The following is a 19,071-nucleotide window of genomic DNA, read 5'->3' as shown; positions in this document are numbered from 1 at the left end:
ATTGACATATTTGCATACTGTATATATTATATCATTATTGCTGATGTGTCAACATATTCGTTAAAATATTTGTCTGTTAAATAACACATTATCCAGGGGATTTCCATCAGCGCTGGATGAACAGGTGAGCTTTGTTTCTCTCTTACCTGTCTCTATGCTAAGCTAAGCTTATGTGCTGCTTGCCCCATCTTCCTTGCAAACTTCAATTAAACCAAAATATCCAACTATAGTTTTAGTTACATCGGACCTCAGGTAATAATAATATAATCAGTCAAGTGTTCAAACAATTATTGGAGAACAGAGGAGCAGAAAGAAGTTTTAAGAAAACTGTGATTATATTTATTTTTTCCATATACCATACCAGGCTTTTTACCTCAGCTGGTCTGGGAGTATTTACAATGATTGTGGCTGTTCTCTTAATTCCTGAATGTCTCACTTATGGGTCTTAAATGCAAGTGGAAAAGGAGAACTGAAACAATAAATAAGCTTTAGTCCAAGGTGGCTGCATCCTTTGAGTTGCTCCAAAATGAAAACTGTAGGAAGTTCTCCAGGGAGAATCCATGCGACTCAAAATCCTGCTACCATCTCGTGAAGCTTGACAGTGCAACCTGCTTAATTGTTTCACTCTGAAAAGCTGCTTCTGTCCTGATCAGACGGTTGCGGTCGTCACTTCTTCTCTATGACGTGTGGCTCTGAGAGATGTTGGAGACGCAGCTTCTCCACCAGCTCGTCCACACAGGCCTTAAAAAGAGGCTCTGGCTCCTTGAGGACAAGAGTCACGACAAAATGGGGTCAGAACAGAGAATGAAAATGTTATTTAGAAAAATTTTGGCAGTTCAGCTTTTTTTCAGCATTTTTAGTGGTCTGTGGTTTCGTTACGGTGGAATAAAAAATGACCTAATTTATCAAGGAGAAAAGACAGCCAGACAAGTCAAAAACACTGTATGTCTCTGATCTATAATGAGCGATATTTGCACTCTACTTTTTAAACATAAATCTTGTGAACTGCAACAGCTGCTTTGTTTCTAGAGGCTGAGATGAGGCATGCATGTTTGAAGACTTTGTTACCTTGTGATCCAGCTGCCTCTGTTTCTCCACAGCCTCCTCCAGACTCAGACCCACCCACTCAGCCTCATCCTCTGGCATCTCAAACTGCTGCTTAGACAGAAATACATAAGAAAGTAAACGTTAATTATTACTTCTGTGCCATAAACCACAAACCAGTGGATTAAAACACATCTGACTGACCTTGTATTTACTGTAAACCTTCTCTCTTTTGACAGGGTCATTGGGGTAAAGCTCTGTGTTTCTGCGTGCCAGGCGAAGCAACATTGCTCTCTTCAGGTCCATTCCCAGTTTGGAGTTCAGGTCTTCCATTGGTGTCTAAAAGGAGATAGACATAAGAGTCACACAAAAAGCTCGACAAAAAATATGACTTATTCTTTTATTCAGCGGTACCGTTCGCTTACTTTGAGAATATAAAAGTCAAAGCCATAGGCAGCATCCATGAGGTTTAGAGTGCGGGGTGTGACGGTGATGGTGAATTTGTGATCCAGGATTTCGCTGTAAAACTCTCTTTTCAACATCTGTGGTTTCCAGGTTTTCTTCAGACGATTGGACATCTACAGGAAGAGATGATTGAGAGAAGTTAATTCAGTGTGATGGTTTAATACTGCAGCTACATGTTTCAAATAATTGAAGCTTTGTGCACCGTTAGGTAAAGGCTGAGATGAGAACTCAAAATGTTTGATATCACACTGTTAACTCTATTCTGATGGTAAAAGATACATAACAGCATAATGTGATTTTTCTCTGCAATATTGTGTCAATGTGCATGTAAATAATAACACAAAATAGTGTGGTGGTTTGGATTCAGTGATGGTTTGGATATTTACAAAAATGAATAACGATTAATTCAGAGAACATATTTCTTTGGAAATATAAGTAGCATTTAACTAACCTAAATTGAAACATATTACGATGTACAAAGTCAAAATCGTTCAAATATCCAAAAAATATTATTCCACTTAAAATTAGGATAAGCAATTATTTTTAATGCTGATAGACCACTGAGTATTTACTTTATTAGTTGAGTAATCATTTATAAATAGTATGAAAACAGGAAAAGAAAGGGATATATTATAATATAATTTAACACCAGCAGTCAGAAATTCAGTGAAATATTATAAATGACAAGGAAAAGCATAAAATCTCACTTTGTCATTGTTTGCGTATCTGAAACCACTTATCCAGCCCTCTCCTCCCCACAGGCCGTCCTGGGATTGTGGGGGGTAGTAGATGGGGATCGGGACGTCCTGCACCCGTTCCTTCTGCCCAGTGACTGGGTTGGCTCGGTACTGAACTCCCAGCGGTCTCCAGTGGACAGGGGTGGGCTCTTTCTTCTCCAGAGACTTCAGGTAGTGTTTAGGGAGACGAGCATAGATGCCCTGCTTCATTTTCAGAACCTCCCAGATTTTGGGAGGGTATTTATGGAGAGGCATGACGGGCTCTCTTTTAAAATAAAAACCTGGAAGACACAAGAAGGATGAGAATGAAACATATAGTCAATTAGTAGCTGTCGTAAACTGTAATTAGGTGCTGGCCAAATTTGGCGTGGCAAAAAACGAAAATACAGACCAAAATTTTGCTCTGGATCAATTTTAAATAAATTCAAAACACTGTCTGTTAATGGAAAAGCAGGCAACAATCATGACAACTTAATTAAGACCTTTGTTTACTTTACCAAACTTCATAGACTGGAGATAATTCTCATTTTAACAAGCTCATATGTCAAGCATTATTTCTGCTCACTATCTAAGATAACGAAAAAAAGTACACTTTTCAAATGTGCACTATTTTACTTGCAAAGATTGATATTTGTATATGAATATGAGATTTATCAGTATTTGTGAAACCTGTCTTCTGACTTTATTGTAGCACAACTTTGAAATAAACCATTTAGCTGCAGACTATTAGTCTCTGTCTGGTGGTTGCTTGGTATTAATAGTATTTATAATATTAATTCAAAGAAACTCACAGGACAGCGACTTTCATGTTAGCAAGATGCTAACGGGCACAGGCCACCAACACAGATGTGACTGAGTCTATTTAACTAAACAATGTCTCTACGAGTCTGATACAACATCAGGGGATCATTTAGAAAGTCTGTCTTACCCGGTGATGAGAAACAGAAACATACACTAAACACAAAACACGTTTTTAATCCTCGTTATCACACAAGGACACAACACGAGTGTTCCGGTGCTCAGTGGTGGGCACGCCTTCAACGACGAGGGACGTGATTGGATGTGAGACCGGATAATCTTGCAGTTGATTGGCTCACGTTATTGTCAATCATGCTTTTCTTGTACTTCCGGGATTGCCGGATGTAGACTCGCAGGTCGGACAAATAGTATGTATTTAACATTTGTTTTCAATAACTACAATCTGATTTTAAATGTATATATAAAATCAGCACATACAACACAGTGTCTTGTTCTCGTCTTTGGATATTATTAAAGATTTCAGTTTTTTATTTCTTTATTTCCTGTCTCTTTTCACTTTGATAACCTGTTGAAAACTATCGAAAATTACATCTTGATAATATAAATATGTATATAATCAGCAAACACTCAACGATAAAAATATTTTTTTTACTTTTTGTCCCAGTAGAAGAAGAAAAATTTACAGAAAAGAAGAGACGTAGCTTGGTAACAGACAACATGTTTAGAATTATGGATTGTTCCATTATTCATCCCAATATCATCAGAAAACAGCTCATTTCATCAGAATCATGCAGTTATACATATCCAGCCTGATTTTACTGGGAAGGAATTCTCATTCAATTGAATGTGACGATGGATGTTTTATTGTGAAAGGGTAAGGCAGCGTACACAGGAAGTGGAGTCCTCCTGTAGTTGAATCTTCATATGAATCGTTAAAATAAGAAAGTGAGTCTGAATGAAATCAACAGAAACGAAGTGGAACGTGAGGAACGCGTCGCCCGAAGGGTGGAATTGAACCACTCTGCCGCTAAGCAGCTACAGGTTTGAAGCCTGCACCCCGGACCACCGAGGCTCATCCGGGCACTTCTCAATACTTCACCACAACTATAAGAACGTAGGAAAAGCAACATTAGTCTTACCTACGGTGTCAAACACGGTGACCACTGCAAGTTTGCATGTGTCATATAAAGATGGTTTACACATTGTTTGTCCACGAGCCGGTTAGTCTGAAAGAATTAGTTTGTCAAATAAACACAAGTCAAGCACAGACATTTCAGGCTGTGCAGTTTTATTCAAAGCAGATGCTGTGTGATTGGCTGTGTGGGGAAAAAACAGGAGGAGCCTGGTCGCTTCATCTTAGGTAGGAGATACAGTCAGATTACAATCAAACATGTTTCCATGGTTGCATGGTTTAGTATTATAAATGCAGTTTATAGTTCACACTGATTGATTATTATGTTTTGGTTTACAGTCAGTGGTGCAGGTACTATCTACATCAACAGTGGAAGTGCTAATTCCACACTGTAAAAATGAAAATGTTACTACCTAGAAATGTAAAAGGTGATCAGATAAATGCATTAAACTTTGAATGGTAAAAGTTCTCACTAAAATAAGATCATTACTCTGCATTAATGTGATGCAGGTGTAGGGATTGAGTGACAATTCTTAATTATTTGAAACTAATATTTCGTTGTGAATTCATCTGGCTAATATCTTCTCCTTTCATTGATTGATTAGTTTGTAAAACATCACACATAACTGTAAATGTTTTCTTTCTTTATTTTTGGTGAAATTCATATTCAAAACCTCAAAGTTATTCAGTTTGTTATAATTCAAAACGAGGAAGCGAAGCAACGTCTCCCTTTTGAGAAGCTGTGTGAAAAAAGTTCTTAAATGTGAAATGTTTTTTACATGAAACAAATCACTTAACTAATAAGTTCTAAATGTAGTTTTACATTTTCTGTTGAATTGGACAAAAATGAAAGTGACTCATAATTTCTGCTATAATTTGATAAATTATCGATAAATTAGATTACATCATAGTTCATAAAGCTTCATATGTTCTGTATGTAAAATATCATCATTAAAATAACTGGCTGTGTAGAGTATTGAATAACATCCATATGCATCCCTTTTTGCGATGACGTTTCAGTTTTGCTTTGTGTGTTCAAAAACATTTCTATGGTTTTATAATCAAAAGAAACACTTAAGGATCATTCATTTTATTTCAGTACAAGAGAAAACAAACATTCAAGTTACAAATAAAGGAACATAATTCTCTATTTTAACACAATTTCTCTTGACATGATATAAATCTTTGGTGTAGCACCATGTTAATGTAATAAAACCAACATAACACTTTTTTAATGAACACATTTTTAATGTTTTTTAACTGTTTTTTTTAGCTCTCTCTGTGGTTGAAACTAATTCAAGTTGAAGGTGTTCTCTATGAGGAGTGTCTGAGGCTCTTCCGTTGTTCCTCCAGCTGTTGGCGCCAGCCTGCTGCTGGTGTCCTCTTCCAGGAGAGTGCAGCACATTTTCTTAGAACAGGCCTTTCCACAGGCCAGGCTGCAGGCCAGGGGCGGAGGTAGAGAGGGGACGCTCCCTGCACTGCCTGAAGAGCATGAAGTAAACTCTGGCTGCACGGTGCAGCAGCTCACTCCCACACTCTGCAGCACCTTAGTGACGGCCAACATCAGATCAGCACACCTGGAAAAAGTCGAGGGATTCTGTGTTAACCAATACAACGTCAGTGATCTCCCCAAAAGCTACAAAATGAATGGGTTCTAGGGTTCACTTCAACTGTCACCCAGTGGGAGCTGCGGCCAGCTATGACGATGCACAGGATAAATGGTCACACATTATAAAGGACTGATGGACGATGATGTTTCTCTATAACTTGATAAAAAACACCAATGCACATTTTACAGCTTAAAGACCACGATGTCTTCTTACACATTTTTCATCGCAATAAACCAACTGAACATGCTGTGGTGACTTTGTTGTTTTTCTTGATTACATGTGATCACAGCACATTTTCTTAGAACAGGCCTTTCCACAGGCCAGGCTGCAGGCTAGGGGCGGAAATAACAAGAAAGTGATTCTTTGTTCAAATGATCAAGTGTCTATTAATGACAAGAAACATATGTCATTTCAAAATGAAGATAGTTTGAACTTTGAACCATTTTTTGGTCAGTGTGGTGACAACATGATGATGTAGAGAAAACCTCGGTCAAATCAAATACCCAGTGAAAAGCTCTAAGATTGGTACAATACAGGACAGACCGCAGCAGGTAAGTCCAAAATGACAGTTGCCCCCACTTTGCTTTAGGGGCTTCTAGAAAAAAACCTGCTCCAACAGCCAACAGACAGTCACAATAGCTTTAATGTATCTTCTAATTTCTACAACCAGTCCACTTCCCTTTAATAAAACTTCTTTTGAAATCTCAAAAATCTAAAACATATATTGATTGTAAAACTTTTCCTGTTCACCTGTGTGCTGGAAACCAAGCATGGCACCGCACATGGACAGAGGCCACTGTGAATGATTCTGTTAACTGCCAGACATGGAGGTCGTGCACAGCCTGCACTCCATGGACGCCTGCAATCCTTTCTCCAAGATCAGACACACAAAGGTGTGGAGGTGTGGCCTGCAGCAGCAGCAGCCCGTACCTGTGCACCTGGAGGAGAGATGGCTCAGTGAAGTATACAAAGCCATGATGGTTGAGTCTTATTCTACCTGCTGCTTTAAACGCCACAGGCCTTATAAACGCTGTTGATATGTGCAAAGAGCAGTCATGTAATATGAGGTGACTGTGTCTTTATAAACTTCTCACACTTGCAAATATATCACAATTTTGAAAAGAGAGGACAATACAAATAAATATCAACACTGTTAATTGCCAACTTTTTGTAAACATTGATAATAGTATTAAAACCCTGCAATAACAAAGTACTAAGTAAGTAAAACTGATTGTGTAATTATGTATTTCATAATTAGTTAGTAAATTGGGCGCTGCCTTCTGAAGCCTTTTTCAAATATTCCACAACTGGAACTTTCTAGGCTGCTTATAATTTGTGGGTTAACTGCTGACTTGTTCTGGACAGGAGCTTCAACATCATTTGAACTCAATGCTATGACACAAACACAGAGCCTGACCTGGGGCATAGCTGTGGCGATCAGCATGCTCACAGCCAGCAGAGACAGAACAGGATCCAGGTAAGGCAGGAGGCTGCAGGCTCCAGAGCCGTGCAGGCACTGTGGGCCGAACAGCAGCATCACCACGCTTTCGATCAGAGACAGGAGGGAAGAGAAAAGGCCCTGAACGACCAGGAGGAGAGACAGCAGGCAGATCGGCCGCTGGCCGCTCGGTGCGGGACTCTCAGGGTGATGTGATGACCTGCAGACTGGAACGTCTAAAAGGGAACAAAGACGTGATAACAAATAAATACCCAACCTTTAAGCTATCACCTGACTACCTATTTTTATGTTTATGGTGAATTCCTGGTTTCCTCTTGAACGTAAACTATTTTCGCTTTCAAGCTGCTTTCAGAAATGCACTGAAGTCAAGACATTTTCCTGAACATTTCCAGAGGGGCTGTGTGTGTGAACACAAATGTCTGTATCAGTTGCTCCACTTATTTTCTGGAACTTTTCCTACCAGAAAAATGTGTGTGAGAATCCAGCAGTCCAGAAAAATCTGCAGCGAGCAAGTGGGCGTGTAAATTACAATTGTGAAAAAAAGAATACAAAAATCTCAGGATGAAAATGAACACAAGTGCAAGACACTGACGCAGACATCAACTAGGAAAGAAGGTGAGTTATGAGAGGTTTCTGGAAAAAAGGGCCGATGCTGGTCTCTGGAAAATGTCCAGACCCAAATTTTCTGGAGTTTGTGTCTGAAGATGGCTTTGTATTTATTTTGAGTAACAGTTAATCATTGAAAGTTAAAACATCAGAGAGCGAAATAATCCAAACACAAATGTCTCCTCTTCCACAGCTTTAAAATGTGAGATTACCAATATTAAAATATAATATATAGGAGTAATTACAACATATCTGGTCACAAATGCATTCAGAGGTCATTTATTCACGTTCGTCTTTTTCAATATGGGATTCTAAGATGTCAAGAAGCTACTCTTACCAGGATGTCCCATGCTGTTATTGTCTTGAGAAGTATCTGTGATGTCTTTTGAATGACTCTCAACCTTGCATGCCGTCAGATCTGCAGAACCACTCTGGTCCGGTGGAGCTGCTGCATGCAGATGGACTTCTGGCTGTGGGGTTTTAGAGTCTGCTTCAGGGATGCTGGAGGCTCCTGGGTTACAGAGGACAAGTGCCCCATTGCAGAGCGAGTCGTCCGCAGCAGAATGGACTTTGCTAATGTCATCCAGGACTGGCCCCGGCATGGCCAGGCCTTTGGATTCTTCTGCAGCCAAGACTGTGGGAATCAAACAAGAGGAATGTAAAACAAACATGTTTGATGCTCTTTGCAGCTGGATACACAGTTCGAAGCTGCTTCAAAGAAAAGCCTTCACACTGACTAGAAACTCCACAGTGATTCAACCTGTCAGTGAAATCACACATAAACAATTCAGGATATCTCTCATTAGACTGATCATATTTCGACTATCACATGTTCAGATTCCTAAAGTGGAACCAAAGCGTCTCAGTCCTCAGCAGAGGCTAAACGTTGTGTGCTATGAACAGTGACGTGTGAGACAACTGTTGCTTATTTAGTTCACCCAGAAATTGACATATTGTCACTGAATTCCTGATGCAGATGCAGATTTTGCATCAATACTGGTCAACAGACTTCAAGGTGATGCAACTACATGATGCATTTTGAGTCATCTATGCGGTCTATGGGCCAGTACTTTAGTAAACTCTCACATGGATCAGTTGATTTGCAACAGACAGTGTGTGCCACCACTTATCCTAACTATCCAATCAGAGGCAGGGCAAGGTGGGTGTGGCTGTCCTTGGTGGATTAAGAAGTAGGTATATACTATGCAATTTGAAAGAAGTATACCTGCGTCTACCCTGCACTACACCACTGGCTGCAATATAAATCATAAATCTTGCCTCTTATGTTTGTGGATGGGACATGGACCAAATTAAAAAGTACTCTTTCATTTTCATGCAGTAATTTTTTAATTTTTGTTTTTAATTATATTTTTGATGCTATCAAACGGAGTGAAAGGTCACGATTGACAGCTAAGACTGACTGATGATTGGTTAAGTGTGTGTCATCGGTAGAAAAGTGCTTCCATGGTTCCATCCCCCAATTGCTACTCTGTAAAATGTAGTTTTGTATACTGTTGTATCCAAGATGTTTTGGCTTCATTATTTGGATAGTGGGGGTAAGTAGAGACATGTCGTCTATCTGATTATACAGTCTATGCCTTATAAGGGTCGTCAGCACTTATCACCACAAACTCTCTTGACATCTTCGTCGGTGTGTTTTTTTCATCAGGAGATATTTGTTTGCTTTTAGTTTTTTCATTCTTGCGTCTCTCGTGCATTAGAAGCATCATCAAACCCCAACTCGCTCACATTGAATCCAGATCCCATGCTGTGTTCACACATTGACTAATCCTGGATTTCTACGGACTTTGTACAAGGAGGCCAGGCGGAGAAAGTCTGTAGAAACTGCAAGGCATCTCACTCTGACCATACAATAAGTCACAACAATACAAAGCTAAAAGCTCATGTAAATCATAAGCACCTCATTCATGTTTAATCAGATTGTTACATTTATTCAAGAGCATTTTTTGTTAACAGTGCCAGAGAGTCCATTTTATTTAATGTTGTCGTTGTGTTTGGTTTCTTTTATTTGTTTTGATATTTTAATATATTTTAAATCTAATTCAAATGTAAACTGAATATTCTAAAGAGTTAAGTTCATTGCTCTTTGAAAGGTTGTATGTGCATGATTATGCTATAAAACATTATATCCGTGGTATGTAAATAAATATGATGACAATAATATGATGTCAAATCATTTATCACACTCATTTCTGGGACAATATATCTTCCAACAAAATGTTTTATGGTGTCAGGCCTACCTTAATAATTCTAATGCACCAAGTCAGAGGTTTTCTTGCACAGTTACACATGTCCAAGCAAAATTGCTATTGTACAATAACATATCTTTAATAGATCTTGAATAGATGTTGAATCAAATCGATGAATCGAGAATTTGTGAATCAGAATCAGTTAATAAAAAACAATAATTTAATATGGCACTCGATGGATGTTGTGAAAATTAAAATGGCCCTTGATAGAAAAAAGTTCCACCTCTGGTTTAAGGCCTCAACCTATAATACCTAGCAAGGTTTCACACTTATTGCTATTGTGTGAATTAAATAAATGAGTTAAAATGTATTAATTAGTGAGATTCATAAATAAAGCTATTCAATTACAACTTATGCAACATATCAACGTACTGCATGCTTGTGTAGCAGGATGTGATAATCTGTAAGTGATGTTACCTTTCTCTGGGTGCCTGGAGGCTCCGGCCCACTCCTCCTTCAGCTTACCCCAGTTCACACTGAGCACCAGGATCTTATAGAGCAGACTGAGAGCTGCGACCACAGCAACCAGCAGGTGGTTCTGTACTGGATGAGGATCAAGGGAAAAACTGAGGATTTTCAGTGAGTAAGCGATACTCAGTAAAGCCAGGAGGAGACTGGACAGGAAAACCCCCACAGTCTGGAACCTGCTGTCGGCGAAGGAGACCCTGCAGTCGAGAGCTGGAGGAGAGATTGTGGGCGAAACGGATTGATTGGAGTCAAACTGTAGGGCTGCTTCATGGTTAGGCTGAGCAGTGGCGTTGGATGCCCTACAGGTGCTACTTAGAGATAAAGTGAATGCTTCTGCAGGCAGGGTGGGAGAAGGTGTTTCCGAGGAGGAGGAGGCCTGTGGAGACACCGTGGAGTCCACAGAGGAGGGAGCAGTTGGAGGATGAAGAACCATGCGCATGAGGATGAAGAACGTGTGGAAAGCGTCCACCAGGGTGATAATGGACTTGCAAAGCTGACTGATGACAACCTCGATCACCAGCAGCAGGATGGCAACTCCCAGCATGCACCAGTGGAGTGTCCTCATACCTGCAACTGAGAGTATAAGACCATCGAATGTACTTTAAATGAAGATGGACGACCTGACAAGAGTGAAGCCAAAGCATGTTGTTTGCCACCACAAATCCACCTCCTCCATGTTAATGGATGGGACATGGGCCAAAAAAACAGTTGATGTCAAACTAATTTTTCTCAAAGATGGTTTCTGTTATTTTGGATAGTTCAACATAAGTGCACCAACACCAATTACTAATTAAATTTAAGGGATTCCTTTCACAAACGTATGTCCTTTTTAAACTGTGTTTATGCTGTACTATTCTATATGAAGAAAATCTTCAATGTTTTTTAAATATTTAATTATTATCAAAATTAGTATCGGTCACAGGAGCCCAGCACCACATGATTTAACACAAACAGTAGGGTACACACAGTAAACAGTAAATTTGTATGAACAATGTCAATGCTGACACTATAGCCACTGTATATATACTTTAGGGAGGCAGTACAAAACTTTAAAAATGCAAATTGAACTAGTCGCAGAGAAAAATAATTTAAATCAATTTAAACTGAATGTATTGGCTCAGTTCAGCAAATTACTTTTCACAATGTAAAATGTAATTAAAAATTGATGAATTTCCACCACTGATTAATTTAAGATTCCAAATTTACAATTATTAGAGCAGAGGATGAGACATTATTCTAAAAACAAATAATTCTGCTGAATGAGTACTTTTGGTACTTTAAAGGTTCAGTGTGTAGAATTCATTAACATCTAGTGGTGAAGTTGCATGTTGCAGATAAATACCCTTCACTTCACACTGTCCTTCCTGTGGTAGACCTCAGTTGATTTAAAAACTCTAAAGGTGTTTAGTTTGTCCAGTCTGGGCTGCTGTAAAAACATGGTGGCCTGTGTAGAGAGGACCGGCTCCAGATGTGAATATAAAGGGTTCATTCTAGGGTAAAGCAAACTACAATTTATACAATTTAGATGAAACATATTAGTGAAAATATCACTAGGATTATTTTATATTCAATTGCTGCCAGTAGATCCCTTTCACCTAAATCTTACACACTGGGACTTTTAGTATATTTTGATGCAAATAATTTAGTACTTTTATATGAATAATATTTAAAAAAAATCTCAATACCTCTTCCCCCCTGCTGAGTGTAAGTCAGGATAAAAAACAGCAAGTACATGTAACACACAACAAACTATTTCAACAAATGTAGACAGTCTACATTTCCTTTCCTAAAGTGTAGTTACCCAGGAGAGTGGACGACCCTCGGCCAGAAATCAAAAGCAAGTGAGGCCCTTGGATGTGATCTGTGCGGCGAAATCTGAAAAATGTCACCTTGTTCTCCATCTCTCCCACCACACTCCTCCTCTGCTCTAATCGGAGTCATGTGAGCTGGAGAGGGGGTGGGTGGAGACATCCTCTCCTCAGTTATCCCTGTTTGCATTCCCCCCTAGGCTCCACGATGAGAGCCTTCACCGGAGGATCACACAGCCCACCCACCCTCCGTACACTCTGCAGATTGAGTGAAGCTAATTTGCACTAATTAAATCCCCATTGTGTTGTAAGGATTACATCATAACGTGAGACCCTCTCAGCTTTATTAACCCTCAAAGCCTCCACTGCTCTACCTGGTTAGAAACCCCAAGCTGTGAGTTCACAGTCGATCCAAACTGTATGAAAGACATTTCCAATTGCACCTTAGGAGAAAAGCCCACCATCAAGTTTGATCTGTTCACAGTTAAATACTCTAGTAATATTTAATCATTGGGATATTTGCAGTTTGCGTGGGCTATCATAGAATTCATGTTTTGCAGAATTTCTTCTGTTTCCTATGTAGAACCTAAAAACAAAATCATAAAATTCTCATATTCTCTTCCACCTCTACTGGACAAAGCTGACTAAGAAGAGAAACATGCAGCTTTAAGATGTCATAAAATTATGAATTTACTGACCTTACAGCAAGCCAATGTCTTTTTGTGCAGATCCGCAGTCAAGGTGGCTCCAAGGTGGTGATGATGTGATACATTTGTTAAAATTAGCCACGATATGTTCCATGAAAGACTTTACCTCTCAACAGTGGCGGCTGGTGAAGAATATTCTTGGTGGGGCTGTGCCGTGCCATACTCAGTTTTCACTAACCATCCCACTACCATTAACACAAACTGCAAGATCCCAGTTCTTTGTGAAATAGTAGGTATCTATTTAATCAATAAACAATAATAAACATGTCAGTCATTTTTACACAAAAACAGATAGCTAACACTTTACTGCATACTGCACAAACAAACTTAGAAAACTAAACTTAGAAAACGAAATCAAAATAATATATACAAAAATAATAATTACAGCCTATTGATAAATAATGTAAATTATTAATAGTTGTTGCCCTTGTGCTCAGATAGTAAGTAGCACATCATTAGACTACAGACTGAGTCTGGTTACTAGTGTTTGCTAAGTAACCATTCCTGAAACATACACAATGCTATTAACAAACACTGTTAAGACAAAATAAAAGAAGGTGCCATATACTGCTGTATATCTTCTGACTCATATTCTATACATCCTGCTAGCCACGCCTCTCTGCTGTACCAGTGACGGGAACAACCTCGGGTGTATGTTTTACCTTTTTCGCTGGCTTGTTGGCTGATTTTAATATCAGGTTAATCTGGTCCACTTTCTTTAATTCACAGTTTTTCAACCAAAGTTTTCTTCTCGAATGGAGGTTGGAGAAGAGATTGTACCAAATTTGGTGGCTGCGATATAACACTCTCCACAAGGGAGGGCGGCGCCCTAGTGCCCTCCATTGACCAACCACCCCTGCCCCTCAAACTGTTTTACTACAAAGAAGCTTTTTGTCTGCTGCTGCATGTTGACCTGCTTGTGACGTGGCCACACGACTCCTCTGAACTTTCTGCAGACTTCATACTTTCGGAATAAAGTCAGCAGAAACTACGAACATTTGGGTTTGCACATACACCAGGAGTTCCTCTGGAGGATCTCTGGAGTTCAGTGCATGTCTGAAAGCAGACATGGAGATACAATCAAGAGAAAGAGGCTGCATCCCTCCTATTCCAATTCAGTGAACCATCAAATAATGAGGAATCTGCTGTTTCAAGAGTAGAGCAATTGATAATGTCTCTTAAAATCATCTGTATCCAACAAGGTTGCCACCACAAGTTCATTTCCTACACTAGTCACAGGCTAAACTCTTTGTAGGAGGAATAATGTGACATCCTGTCCTCCTTAATGAGAATGTTTAAGGAATATATTAAATGCACTTTACCTCATTCATACCAACAGTGAAATTGAAATTGGCCGTTGCATTTTGTCTTTTGCATTTACTGGCACTGTCAGGTTCTGTTCAGGTGCCACATCCTCTAATGGTGAGTCCCATGAGCCCCTGCTTATGTGAGCCAGCGTGCAGGGATCTATTGCAGTCCACTGGACTGCGAATCAACAGTCCAGATAAAGGCTGACACCACGGATAAATTCCTACTGTTCTCCCAGCAGGCCAGCACATTCCTGAGGCACGGCTAAGCCCGAGGAAAGACCCAGCGAGGAAGCATTTGATGACTTACCACTGTCCCTGCACAGAAAGAGAGGCTGCAGGCAGAGCGGCCTGCGTGAACCTTTAGCCTCAAAAAGCCACTTTTCAGTTCACACTGTTCCACCGCAGATCTCAAATATTAAAAAGTCTCCATAAAAATTGAACTCTCATCAGCTAATGAAGGATATGAGATGTGACTGGAGAAAAGAAAAGTGTAAATAGGTGAAATGATTTTTTTATGGTCAAATTCCCAAGATCAAGACAAAACATCACGCCCCTCAAATTAAAATTTTTTGGTTAAAAATGTTGGATGTTTGATTATAAAAATTGATGCAGATACATTTTCTTTTGATCAACTCATCATTTCATCATTTTAACACTGGTCTCCCACAATTTCTGTTTCTGGAAACATTTCCCAACATTCCCTTTTTGCTCTTGAGCAACATAAATATCTTAATCATGTGTCTATTTTTTCATACTATTGCAATTTTACACCAAATATAATCTCTATATCTACCTTGTTTGTATTTCATACATTTAGTTTTATACATTTGTGTATTAAGTGTTTTTTCATCTTTCCTGTAGTTTTATCCCAATAATTTCACTTTTTGTTCCTTTGTGCAAACCAATCAGGTCACAGTGCAGCCAATGACCGCTCCACATTCATGAAACAACATACTTGATCCTGATCCTGTTTGAAAAGAATTCTTGCTTCTTCTTCCAGTCAGCCGAGGAAATTAAACTGGGTCGTTGTCTGACGTCTGTGGATCCAACAAAACCCACTCAGGCAGAAAACGTCCTATTCATGCTCGTTCACCCTGAGGTGCACAATCACATGTTTCAATGTAGACAGAGGCGGCAGTTCAGAAGCTTCTCTGCCATATGATGAGTCACAAGAAAACAGAAAACAGGAGGTCAACAGAACAGGGAAATGTAGGAAATGTTTTATTTATTTTTCCACCAGTTTTACATGTTTCTGTCCAACCATTCTTTAAAAGCCCTACTGAACAACAGATATTGACACTCACTGTACGGAGGCTTTAAATATGTTTTTCGTAACAGAAATGATTTCACTGTCTTTGTTAATAGACAGATGTTTTTCCTTTTGTGAAACAGAATGTGGAATCGCACACGAACCCTCTAAAACAATTATTAAAAATTAGCTCTATAAACCAAAAAAAAAGATAAATTATAAAAAGAGACAGGCTGAGGGAAGTGAGATGAAAAAAATAAAAAACATATAAAGTAAATTTTTCAGTGGTGTTTATATGGACACGTTTTCTTTAGAGACAACACTACGATAGAAAGGAAAGGAGGAGGGGACTGGAATCTGTGACCAGTAGATCCTTTACTGTGTGGTTGAAATATAAAAACTCTTTCAAGGCAGGAATCGTATACACCGTTAAAAACAATACATTCTCTATCCTGTATAGTTATATCTATTCAGGCCAGTGGTTCCCCTGTGTGTGTGTGTGTGTGTGAAATATTCTTGCAGAGTGAGATGAAAAGATCCAACATGTGACACCACTCTCATGTCCGAGTCCTGAAGATGACGGTATAGCAGTGGAGCTTCATATTTAGCTAGATCTTCTGATATGTATCTTAGATTAACATCAGACTGGACTCATTGCTCAGAAGCTGCACCACATGTCACACTCTGGATAGATATTATTTCCCTATTTAAAAAAATAAAGACTCACAGTTTATTCTCTGAAAAATCTGTGAAAATGTGAAAAAAGCTCCATCTCGCTATGTAAAAGAATGATAATATATATGTTAATATGTTTGGGCACATCGTCTGATCTGATTTCATGGGTTGTTCCCTGACGCACACTTCATCCTGTCATTGAGTTTCGTGTTAAATCATCCAGTATTTTCTCCTTGGTGGAGGGAACCAGCATCACTCTGCCCCAAGGTGAAAAATCATTGACACATTATATCTTGCTTGGCCAAAACTCACGTACATGTAAAAAAACAAAGATGTGGTTTAATTGTTCTTTTTTTAAACTTGAGGCAGCGAAACCAACGTTTTCTTGATGTTTTACTTCACTGGTAGAAAAACATTGTCAGTAAACATAACCCAGGCATTAGTTTTCCATGAATTATCAGCAAATATTTGATCTTGAGACTTTGGTTCTCAAAGCAAACGGAGATTTACATACTGAAGCGTCATAAGAGACAAAAGGTTTCTTATCCAGCTTCAGTATGAAAATCAAGCCTGTTACATGTTCGGCACCTTTAACCGCCCGGGATCATGTAAAGTGTTGAGGTCATTTCAAATCATGTGTTAATGACTTTCTCACAGCCTCCTGTAGTGTTGGAGGATTGTGGAGCAGGGATGGATTAGTGCAGTCTGGAATTCTTTCAGAGGAGAATTACAGTGAGATGTACAGAGCAGAGCTCCCACCCTGTACTCAGCCCCCCCGCCACTGCTACACACCCTGCAGACCCAGGAGACGTGAACCCCCTCACCCCGCACCACCCACATCACGCCAGCGACAGAGGAAGGTTCCAGGAAAACCTCTCTCTCCAGATTCCTTCTCCAGTGTTTGTTTTCTCTAACTTTCAAAAGGACTGAAACCTGCGATCAAAAAAAATTCCAAGAGACAAAGGAAGTAGAAGTGGGATGTCTAAAAGATTTACATAATGTGTTTTTAGTTTCCCTCCTCCTGTTTAAATTTGCACACTACAGGCTGTGAACCACTTTATGGAAAGAATTTCCTTTAAACAATGACATGCAATTTTATTTCCTAACTTATTTTAGCAGTGGCTCTCTCCTAAGTCTGTTCCAACACTTCACTCAAACCAAAGTATCTCAATGGCATAAAGTTACACAGATGTTCATTGTGAAATCCAGATAATTTTTAGGATCCCCTGATTTGTGCTCTTGCGCCACCTGCCTGTGAACATTTGCAGTTTTTTGGTAAAATATCCCAACAACTAATAATGAGTGTATTGCCACGACATTCAAACCCTTGTCAGAATGAATGACAATAAGATCTAGTGCCATCATCACAGTAACATTTCAATTCATCTATGATTAAACACAGCCTTATTTGGGTTTTCAGTGATAATTAGCAGTGTTAGCTTATTATATAGTTGCCTCGTTCAGCATGTGTGGAAGCTCTACATCATTAAATGCCTGCCCACACATTTTCTGTAAGTAAGGAGCCAGTAGGTCACTGAATTTTCTGTATAAAGTTCATTGCTGAACCCGTCTGGCTCTGGGGTTTTGCCATTAATCAGAGATTTGCTTGTTTCTGTAATTTCCCTACATGTTATCCCAAGTAGTCAAAGTCAGTTTGGCTTTAAGTTGGAAGTTTGCACTCGTGCAGCAATGTTTGCATATCCCCTGGTGTTGCACTCATTTTAGATGTGTACAATGTCTCATAAAGCGGTTGGAAACTTAAAGGTTCCCCAGTATCTGATTTAATTATGTGGGTTGAATGCTCATTCTCACGCAATTTGTGCGGCGGCTGTCTTACGAGCAGCTTATGTGGTTTGTCGCCAAACTCTAAATACTTCTCCCTCGTGTAGACAGAGGCTTTATCAATTCGTGCTTAAAGTATTTTATTAAGTTTGAATTGAAGTGTTAAAATCTGATTACATAAGTAAGGATTTCTCAAACCTCCAATTTCTGTGTTGTGAAGAGATGTCACATAGTTCAAAAGAAAATGCAGCTGAGCAATGATCGGACAAGATAATGTTATGGTATTTATGGCAGTTTTCCACCAACCAAAAATAGTCTATTCTAGGATGAGAATAAAAAGCATACTCCCCCCATGGTAAGTGATAAACTAATGAGTTACAGTAACTCAGCAAACATAAGAGACAAACCTTATCAGCCTTAACGTCAGAACTGTCACAGATTTGGATGTGATTTAGTTACAAGATCAGGAAAAAGTGTGACTGAGCAAATAAAGCAACAACATGAAACTGTGGAGACAGTTGACTTCCATCACCCCCCCACCTAAGAATCAAATGAACAAACAAGGATGACACTCAAGAGTTCATACCTCCACCAAGACCCAACAGTCCCTTTACAAAACCACAGTTTAGATCCTGATTTTCCTCAGATCTGCACCATAGCACACACAGACATAAATATCAGTCCTCTAATGCCTGAGTTTTTTCTTCAAGATGCATGAATTACTCTGAAAAAAAAAATCAAGCAATATTTTTGAAAAATGCCCTATGTTAAAGAAAGTGAAAACTACTCCTGACTCTGCACCAAAATGACTCGTCTTCTTCCCAAACCCATATCACATCCTTCCACAAAGTGGATATCCATTCAGTGGTTTTTGTGTAATCTTCACCAAAAAACCAACAGACAGACGGACAGACAGACGGACGGACGGACGGACGGACAGACAGACAGACGGAAACCTTATCTGAGGCGATTGCACCTAAACCACATTGC

At 39.3% G+C, this 19,071-nt stretch overlaps 2 protein-coding genes and 1 non-coding gene across 6 annotated transcripts; all 3 read right to left on the bottom strand.

Annotated features, from left to right (window-relative positions):
- Nucleotides 1–316: 316 nt before the first annotated feature.
- Nucleotides 317–3,323, bottom strand: mrpl28 (mitochondrial ribosomal protein L28). Of its 4 annotated transcripts, none has more exons than XM_069534924.1 (6): nt 3,175–3,323; nt 2,217–2,527; nt 1,470–1,622; nt 1,249–1,383; nt 1,069–1,155; nt 317–762 (listed from the first exon to the last, which is right to left on the bottom strand). In XM_069534924.1, exons 2-6 carry the CDS (start codon nt 2,499–2,501, stop codon nt 667–669), a joined length of 756 nt encoding a protein of 251 aa, XP_069391025.1. In that variant the 5' UTR covers nt 2,502–2,527; nt 3,175–3,323; the 3' UTR covers nt 317–666. The 4 variants fall into 4 exon arrangements, with proteins under 4 accessions (XP_069391025.1, XP_069391023.1, XP_069391026.1 ...); XM_069534922.1 differs by having other exon boundaries at nt 1,069–1,158; nt 3,175–3,309; XM_069534925.1 differs by having other exon boundaries at nt 3,038–3,244.
- Nucleotides 3,324–4,000: 677 nt separating this feature from the next.
- Nucleotides 4,001–4,087, bottom strand: trnastop-uca (transfer RNA opal suppressor (anticodon UCA)). Its single transcript has one exon. It is a non-coding gene; the product is annotated as a tRNA-Sec (tRNA).
- Nucleotides 4,088–5,211: 1,124 nt separating this feature from the next.
- LOC109644803 (proton-coupled zinc antiporter SLC30A1) lies at nt 5,212–12,506 on the bottom strand. Its single transcript, XM_020110253.2, has 6 exons — nt 12,352–12,506; nt 10,500–11,123; nt 8,150–8,446; nt 7,165–7,421; nt 6,498–6,685; nt 5,212–5,714 (listed from the first exon to the last, which is right to left on the bottom strand). The coding sequence occupies exons 1-6, from the start codon at nt 12,449–12,451 to the stop codon at nt 5,429–5,431; spliced, it is 1,752 nt and encodes a 583-aa protein (XP_019965812.2). The 5' UTR covers nt 12,452–12,506; the 3' UTR covers nt 5,212–5,428.
- Between the last annotated feature and the right edge of the window lie 6,565 nt (nt 12,507–19,071).

This window comes from Paralichthys olivaceus, chromosome 11, assembly GCF_024713975.1.
Source record: "Paralichthys olivaceus isolate ysfri-2021 chromosome 11, ASM2471397v2, whole genome shotgun sequence".
In the NCBI taxonomy this organism is placed as follows: Eukaryota; Metazoa; Chordata; class Actinopteri; order Pleuronectiformes; family Paralichthyidae; genus Paralichthys; species Paralichthys olivaceus.
The sequence above is the reverse complement of the archived record's forward strand: the minus strand, read 5'-3'. Positions and strand labels throughout refer to the sequence as shown.

What these genes read in the sequence shown, in the direction of transcription:
- mrpl28 (XM_069534922.1), bottom strand. Translation starts at nt 2,501, where the DNA reads ATGCCTCTCCATAAATACCCTCCCAAAATCTGGGAGGTTCTGAAAATG. An exon ending in GATACGCAAACAATGACAAA is followed by an intron (nt 1,623 to 2,216) that starts GTGAGATTTTAT and finishes CTCTTCCTGTAG; the next exon opens with ATGTCCAATCGTCTGAAGAA. An exon ending in AGAGGCAGCTGGATCACAAG is followed by an intron (nt 763 to 1,068) that starts GTAACAAAGTCT and finishes CTTGTCCTCAAG; the next exon opens with GAGCCAGAGCCTCTTTTTAA.
- LOC109644803 (XM_020110253.2), bottom strand. Translation starts at nt 12,451, where the DNA reads ATGGAGAACAAGGTGACATTTTTCAGATTTCGCCGCACAGATCACATC. An exon ending in CTCCAGGCACCCAGAGAAAG is followed by an intron (nt 8,447 to 10,499) that starts GTAACATCACTT and finishes TGATTCCCACAG; the next exon opens with TCTTGGCTGCAGAAGAATCC. An exon ending in GCTTGGTTTCCAGCACACAG is followed by an intron (nt 5,715 to 6,497) that starts GTGAACAGGAAA and finishes GACTTTTTCCAG; the next exon opens with GTGTGCTGATCTGATGTTGG.